We start from the raw sequence: 8465 nt of genomic DNA, 5'->3' as shown, positions 1-8465 counted from the left end.
CAAAAACATTCTCGAGTAAGAAATTTTCTTTATACCATACATTTTTGGAAAATAATTTTTTTATGAATTTAGGTAATTTTCAAAATAGATTTTTAAAATCACAAAATTGGTATAATTGCGTTTACTCTGCATCTCGCAGGTTTTTAGAATATAACATACATCAGTTTTAATAAAAAAAAAGTTTGTAGAACAAAGTGATAAACGAATATTATAATTTGTAAAAACAAACGAGGTTATTAAATTAAATGTAGTTTTTATGTAAAAGAATTTATTAACATAACGAAACGGCTACGTTAGTGGCCTTTTATAAGCTTGTAACTTATTGTGATCGTACATAGAATGAATTTTATCATACATGTATTTGAAAAAGTACAAAAGATTGTCATACTGTCCATTGTATTTCTGATTCAATTCTTCATACTCCGTTTCTTCTTCATTTGTTACAGAATTTTGTCCTCCATTTGAAACAGAATTATTTAAATTGGCATATTCTTCTACAGTTCCAAGAGCACATGTGTGCAGTTCTATTAGAAATTGATGAATTGCTTCAATTGTTGCTAAATACCATCTTGGACTTTTCTTTTGATGACGCCAGAATTGAGAAATTCTTGATTTTAAAATAACGCAACGCAATTCTGCAAAAATTGTAATGTAAGTTATAACACAAAAGATTTTGTTTATAACAATTGCAGAAAATATATTCTATTTTATGAACCTCTTAATCTTTGGTCTTTGTATATCGCTTTGGTTTGGTGCCATGTACTGTCGATGAAAATAGCTCTTTTTATAGGAAATGCAGTTGGTCTCGCTGAATCATCATCCTTCTCCCCTTTTGTAAAGAGAGCATCCACAGTTGTCGCATTGTTGCTAGGAAAGATTAAAACAGTCTAAGAGATGGCATCCCTTAAGTTAGTAGCTATTCTTAAGAACTGCAAGGTAAGAATAAATTGTTCTTTTCTCATACTTCCTCTTTATTCAATATCTCTGGAAAGTCAGGATATGTGTAGATTTTCACATCCTCTGGAGCGAGTATTGCTGCATGAATAGCAGTACTTTTGCCGTCTATCTCGTGAACATGTTTAATGATGTCAATCTTAATCGGCAGCTAGGAACAAAACACTTTAAATCATTGTAAGTCCAACAAAGTCAGCTTATATCAACAGTACCTTGACTCTTGGAAAATATGACCGGTCGATGACAGGTAGGCAACAAGTGTAACAGAAGAATTTCCGTGATTTGTAGCAGAGCTTGCATATTTGCCTGTCCTTAATCGTGTCTAATATCCTAACATCTTTAATTTTCAATTTCTGAAAAGGTGCCCGGTCAATTATCCTCTGTCTTCTTGTCACCTCCGGCAATTCGTCATTGCCGATATTTTCCACACTACACTCTGCCATATTTTCAAATATTATCGCGAAAAAATATTATTAATTTATAACAGTGCACATAAATTTGTATCTAGCATGGGCAATTGGACCATCGTGCGAATAAACGTGTGCTGTTTACATGCGACAATAACACGAGTAAATCAATGACTTTGTATCTAGCATGACAAGTATACATCTGTAGATGTAGTAGAGAAGCAAAAGAATCAATTATATTTATTTTTTGTATTATCTTTACTAAATAATGTTTTACGATTATAATCTGTTTAGTGTAATGTATAAAGAGTGTGATTAATATAATCTAGATTTTATATGATTGAAATTAGCTAAAAAATTGATATAATTCCGATGTTATCGACAGTCAGTAATGTTCTGAATTATCAACATTTCATTATGATATCGAAGATAATTCACGAAATTCATGCTGCGTGGTGTCACAGGTACTCTGATACGTTCAGAGTACATTTCAAATTATTTCTCGTAAAAAAACATTTCACATTCAGTGTTCCAACATTGTGGACAATGAGATGAAAGTGATCTTCGTGTTTATTCGCGATAATAAATCCGTAATAATTAACATACGAAATCTTTTTATATCGCTTGTCTAGAAAACTTTGTGAAGTTGTTACAGTTTTAATTGCTGACATAAATCATGATTTAAGGTAAGAATCTCACATTTCTACATGCTTCGCCATATTATCAAACGGTCGCATAGCATAAGGATTATGTTCTTTCTTGTAATTGAAATACTGAATAGATATTAGATTTGTATTTGAAGATGAAAATATTCGTCGATCGATCGAGGAAAAGTTAAATGATACATTTTACTGAAAATCATGATATCATTAATGATGTTACATGAGTTATTATTTTTTTCCAAAGTAGTATTGTTATGAATATCTTTCTTTTTAGAGTTTTGTTTGCTTATGCTTTGTTGTGTTTTTTTAGTGTCAGTATCTTGCAATTTTTACGCTTGAAATTGAAAAAGAATATGTAGGATGATTCGAAAAGAGTTAATAATTTTAAAAACTTGTTTAAACTTGTTATTGATTAACCAGGTTAGAAATCTGGATGGTCACTATTTCGGAGATAAGTTAATGTTTTAAATAGGACGCTTTATTCATTAGGGCGCATTATGCGCTATCTATCTCGTATTTAAGTTTTAATTATGAGAATTATATAAAACTTGCAAAAGGCAGCTAATAATATTAAAGATGTAATAATTTTCTATCAGTTTAATATCTAAATCCAAACAGGGAATTTAGATAGACTGATTGTTCAGAAATTGAGTAGATAAATATCTATATATTTCTTATTTTATATATTTTTTTTTTTTTATATCACAATGATGTCATAGCGACATTATATCTGTGATAAAGCAGACATTTGTATGTCATTACGATTTTATTATGACATATTTGAGCGTCACAGAGAAATATTATTATGATATCACTGTGATTTTGCTATGGAGGTATGATCCTCACATCTAACATAATTTGTATAATGCGCCCGTTATAATCGGCAGCTATATTTCTCACAAGAAATATAGCTCGTTCTAGCTACAGTATCAAAACTCATTTACTCAATTATTGTTATTATTATTATTTGGCAATGAGACCTAAATTTTCTAGAAGATATTGCTAGAATGTTGCTGTTATAAATTTTAGATGACAAACAATATTTTAGCAGATACAAAAAATAGCGATACATTTTTGTTGTGACATCTAGAAATCTACCTACATCAGCAAAACATTTTTTTCAGTGATAAAGTAGGAGTAATCAATGTTTGGAAATCTTTAATTCTTCTTGAGTATGTGTTTGAAGTGCAGAAATAGAAGAAAGAATAGTGACATGAAAAGTGCTATTAAAAAGAATAGATTTCTTTTTTTTATTTCAGTGTAATCGAAGTATGCAATCGCGAAGAGCCAAGCTGTGGATGTACGATGCAAATATTGAACGATGGCGAAAATTGCAGGCGGATCGAACGCGATTTCGACAACACGGTAAGTTAATAGTTACGATAATTGAGAAAGTTGCACTTGCTCTCTAATTTTAATTGGACTATCGGAAGTAATATAGTTGTTTTGACTAAAAGTTTACATATATATAGAATGTTCTACAATTTGCAATTTAATTTGACATTAAGACGAATTTTTTAAACTAATTTATAGTTGATTTTTCTTTAGCCAAAGTCTATTTCTTGCAATTCTCTAAATTTTTTTGTTATGTATTTTGGCAACTTAAACTTCAAATTACAATTTGACTGAAATAAACACTTCGAATTTTTAGATTTTCTAAAAATCTCAAATTAGATTTGTGAGTTTTTTTAGAGTTTTTTTTCGATATTTTGACACTCAAAATTAGCCCGAATACGAATGACCCATATGTACTATTTTAGAGTGTCGAAAATGTATGCAATGTAACAATTAAATTATTCATAATTTAGAAACTGTTGGCTCAACAGTTTTAGTTGCAAATTGATTCTAAATTTATCACAAAATCTGTTTATTAAGATTAAAATTCCAAACTGTAAGATAGTGAATATATATTTTAGCTAGATCGTTATAGTGCATGTGCTTCATTCTCGTTTCCTTTATTATAAGATTTTATTGAATTTGGTTTATTATTACCTGTTACTGTTAGATTTGATTTATTATATACTTTAATTATCAGACGATAAAAAAGGGGAGAGGGAGGAAGGAAAATTTTTTCCATGTAGTATCGATACATCTTGTCGCGCGATTCAACATCGCGAATAAGAATTGATTGGCTGCAATCAACCAATTATGCATAATTATATGCTCGCGTACACTTTTCTTGAGCTCGGTTCCTTTCAATTTGTCGTTTTCTTTACGGGCGAGAAACGCTTCCTTTCCTTCTCGTTTGATGAATGACTACTATATTTGAGAAAGAAGATGTTTTATAATTCCGACTGGCGAAAGCAGCTCTCCTACTTCGAGCAATTAACGTCCTTATTTGCTGTGCAGCGTAATAACAGCGCAAATCAATTTTTTTTATTTTTATATCTGACATTGACACACAGTTTCTTGTATAAATTACAGACCACGTGTATTATATATATATATAACTTTCGGATTTATCCAATTATTCGCGTGAACACGAATCTTGGTCTCTTATCGCAAGTAAACGGAAACGGAACGTAATACAATTAATTTTATCGGGATATGAAAAAAAAAATAATTGAAGAGAAATAATTAAACTAAATTTAAATAAAATTAATAAATAATTTAATACACACTTTTTAGTACAATAATAATATTTTAGTACGAATATTAATACTGGAATTGGAAATTTATGTTACTTAAATTTATTAGACAAGATAAAGAGACGTCTTTTATCTTTTTCCGGACGACCTCATTGCGAACTGTGCGTCACAGTGAGAGCACGTTTCCTCCTACGATTCTTGGCGGGATTCGACGTTAGCATGCTCGTAATTTGTAATTATATGGACAGACAAGTTGCTTTCGTTGTACGTGTATATGTATGTGTTAGTGTACCCGATTTACCTCGCGTATACGTACTTTCGGGGGCGCCGACCGAGCAGTCGCAGTTTCTGCCGAATATATTACGTATATATGTCGTCAAACGCCGCTACCCTCTATTCCGGCGGCATTGCACGGCGGCGCATATAGACATTTAGTTTTCACGGTTGAAAAAACAGCCTACTAACGGAATCCAACATTGTCGTTAAATCGCAGGCGTGATTTAATCCGACAATGACGTCGTCAGTATCTCCGTAAATTTGAAATACATGAGTTCTCGCTTGCAATATACCCTTTGCCATTTGGTTACTATTAACATAATTATGCTATAACTTTTCGATTAATTTTCTTGCCTCTTTCAGAAATGTCTTATGATAGCAGTCATTTCTCTTGTTTATTTGTATGTGCAAAATGCGATAAAATTGGTTTGTTTCAAAGAGATTATTCATATTTTCGTCGAAATCTGCAAATAATTATCTTCGCGCAAACTCCAACTTAATTAATAAAGAAAGAGCCGGGGGGGTGGAAGGGAAGGGAGAGAGGGGGGGGGGGGTAATTCAGGATGAGTTTGAAACGTCTCAAAGCGGTGATGCTTGCAGTGAAAAATTCGACAAAAGGACAGCCGCGCTAGAACAGGAGCAAGCGTTGAGACAATTAGTTTGATCACGGACCAAGCAGAGTTCTCGTCTATCACAGTCTGATAGCATCTATCGATCGCAATCGATCCACTCATGCTTCGTTCCCATTACGCATTTACGTAGCGTTCGACCGCTTCGAGTCGAATGCCACGGATGTTCGAGTGCGTGTGGCCCTTGAAACGCGCCGAAATGCGAGAGAGCGTGCTTTCGCATGTAAATATTGCAGTAATATTTGCGAAAGTATTTACATTACGCATCGTCGATCATCATTTCAGCTTGATGCGAAATTCGCGTTCGTGAAAAAATTGAGGCGTACGGAAGCGAAACTCGTGTTTTCGAAAATTTTTTTATTTAAGAGGATATTCTATTTCAGAATTTTGAAATCATCAATTGTTTGCATTTTTTGCATATATATTATCTTCGTCGAAAAAATTTCTAAAAGGCAAACACAATTTTGCTACATATTTAATGAATTTATTAAATAATTGACATGTTGAAAGTCATACAAAATGAAAGACTTTATAGATGGGACACTGAATGTTAAAGACCGAAATCTGTTATTGAAATATCACCTGATCTATCATTGAAATCTCATCCGTGTAACGAGACACATCGTATTACAAAGGACAGCTGGACATTACAATTACAGAGCTGATCTTGCACGTGGACCGTCTCGTCCACGCGATCACGTTTTTTTCACTTGTAATTCGATAAAAGGAACTCGCGCTGCGAAATCGAATGAAACGGACGATCGATCCCTTTGCAACGGCGCGCGCGGTAAGGACGCGAATAAAGCATTGATAGCGTGCGCACACACAGATTGCACATGCACACGAACTAATTAATTTCGCTTTTAATCTCACGCCCTTCCGCAGATTGCTAAAAGTCGAGTGCATTTTTCTACACTTTTATTTCTTACGCTTTTATTTCACACGTATAAATATGTGCACATTTACAGAGAAATCGGTACATGTAAGTGCTACCTTCGTACGCGTCTAAATTTTTATTTTGAACTGAAAATGTTGAAAATTCGATAATTACCAAAATTCCGACAAGCGTTCTATCGAATTCCATCACGTGCTTTAATCATTTTCCTCAGTGTTACCTATTTTATACATTCGAGTACGAGTACAAGTGTTGACATCATTCTCGTGAATTTGCTACACTCCACGAGAGGCGACCAAACGTCGGTTCAGTCGATTAGTTGTTCCACTGTGAGAATTGCTTGATTCGAATCGTAGTAATCCAAGCATTTATTTCTTCGAGAATTCGACATAAATATTCGATTATTTTATAGGCTCTGTTTTGTCGATGCTCGTCCATATACTTGCTAATATCGGTATCCAGTATCGACATTGATAGGATGAAGTCTAGACGTTGGGACTGCTAATGGCAGAGATGGCTAGGCAGTTGGTTGGAGGTCGGCGCTGGGCACGATGATAAAGTTGCGCTTCGATGACGTGCTGTTTAATTACTTTAGGGTGAAATTTCACGATGGTACAGCGAGTAGTAGCGGTTTTCGACAATATATCGTTGCCGTGACGCGCGTTAAGTGGACCTTATCATCGGTCATTGAATTAGCATTTATAAATCATGCACCCAACGAGAATTTTTTCCTCACTTGTCGCTGTTTGTGCATAATGTATGCATTCTGTATTCAAGTCTTAATTTTTCGTTTCTAATTTCATATTTTTTCTCTTCGTTCAAATTCTTTTTACATAATTAACTTTCATACAACAGTCTTATATAAATAAAGATTTTTTTATGGACGTTTTATTTAAGTATTTTTATTAGTTTTTGTGGCGTCTATTTTCGTGAAGCTATGCTAACACGCGACTAGATTTTCTCATGTTTTATTATTTTGATATTCGAATATCTCTCTGTATGCTCCATTATTAACTCGCTGTGATGACCTGCGTTGTTTTCACAAACTAAAACACGAATATTAATTTCGTTCTTCCATCGAGATTTGATACTTCGGAAAGAATGAAAAATGTTGTTTCATTTTCCATTATTATCATACATAATATTATTGCACATTTACATTTCCATTTACCTCTTTTCATTTACAAAAGAAAAATTTATTAAAACACGATGCAAACATAGCAATTATTTAAATACCATTTCAATTTCATACAGATTATTATATTTGTGACACACTACGTATATTTCTCGAATATATTTATATGCAATAGAAAATGTTTAATAAGATTTATGGTAATACAAATAGGAATTCATTATCTCTAGAATATAATTAAATTACAGCTTTAACGAATTCTCGCGTAAATCCGGTGAACTTCGTTACCGAAAGTTTCGTGCTTGCGCAGGTGTTGTATTTTCATAATCATCATTGCAATGCATGTCATGAATAGTATTATTAATAAATATTATTAGATTAATATAAAATCGTTAATATGAAATTGTATGTGGGAATATTCATGGAACTAACGCAATGATCACTCAATTTTGGTATGCAATAAAAATAATTAACTGGAAATAAGTACTCTTAAAAAATCAAGGAAACATAAATTTTCAACCAATAGAGGATAAATGGCACGAATATGAAAATGTTACTCTTTATTCTAGTTGATAATTTACTTTTCAATTTATTTTTATGTCGCAATTGCTTACTTTAAGTAGAAATATTCTCACAATAGGCTATTGTACACGCGGCTATTTTCTTACGTAGGTATTGTTGTATAAAACGGCAAAAAAAGAAAAATAACGATGAAGGGCAGGATGTAACCCGCTTCATGTAACATCTTGCTCGGCAATTTCCGCCCAAACACGCTATCGGTATAGCATGTATCTTTCATATATACATTTTCGTCGGGTTCTCTTAAGAACAATATTAACGGGCTAATTCTATATTTCATTTCTATTGCGAACAAATTATATATTTATGAAAATTTGCAAGAAACATATTGCGCATATAATTT

The 8465-nt window shown here is 32.7% G+C and overlaps 2 protein-coding genes across 3 annotated transcripts in view; one reads left to right on the top strand and one right to left on the bottom strand.

Annotated features, from left to right (window-relative positions):
- Positions 1 to 251: 251 nt before the first annotated feature.
- LOC105679736 (tRNA-uridine aminocarboxypropyltransferase 1) lies at positions 252 to 1628 on the bottom strand. The gene is made up of 4 exons (XM_012379952.2): positions 1167 to 1628; positions 965 to 1105; positions 716 to 887; positions 252 to 635 (listed from the first exon to the last, which is right to left on the bottom strand). Exons 1-4 carry the CDS (start codon positions 1395 to 1397, stop codon positions 289 to 291), a joined length of 891 nt encoding a protein of 296 aa, XP_012235375.1. The 5' UTR covers positions 1398 to 1628; the 3' UTR covers positions 252 to 288.
- Positions 796 to 8465, top strand: part of Dh44 (diuretic hormone 44) — a 35516-nt gene continuing 27846 nt past the window's right edge. The window contains exons 1-2 of one of the 2 annotated variants that reach the window (XM_012379953.2): positions 796 to 936; positions 3283 to 3388. In XM_012379953.2, coding sequence (XP_012235376.1) covers positions 3329 to 3388 — 60 coding nt within the window. In that variant the 5' untranslated portion in view covers positions 796 to 936; positions 3283 to 3328. Of the gene's footprint in view, positions 937 to 1885; positions 2048 to 3282; positions 3389 to 8465 lie in introns of those variants that run through there. The other variant, XM_012379954.2, reaches the window with a different exon arrangement.

Source organism: Linepithema humile, chromosome 1 (assembly GCF_040581485.1).
Source record: "Linepithema humile isolate Giens D197 chromosome 1, Lhum_UNIL_v1.0, whole genome shotgun sequence".
Taxonomy (NCBI): domain Eukaryota; kingdom Metazoa; phylum Arthropoda; class Insecta; order Hymenoptera; family Formicidae; genus Linepithema; species Linepithema humile.
The sequence above is the reverse complement of the archived record's forward strand: the minus strand, read 5'-3'. Positions and strand labels throughout refer to the sequence as shown.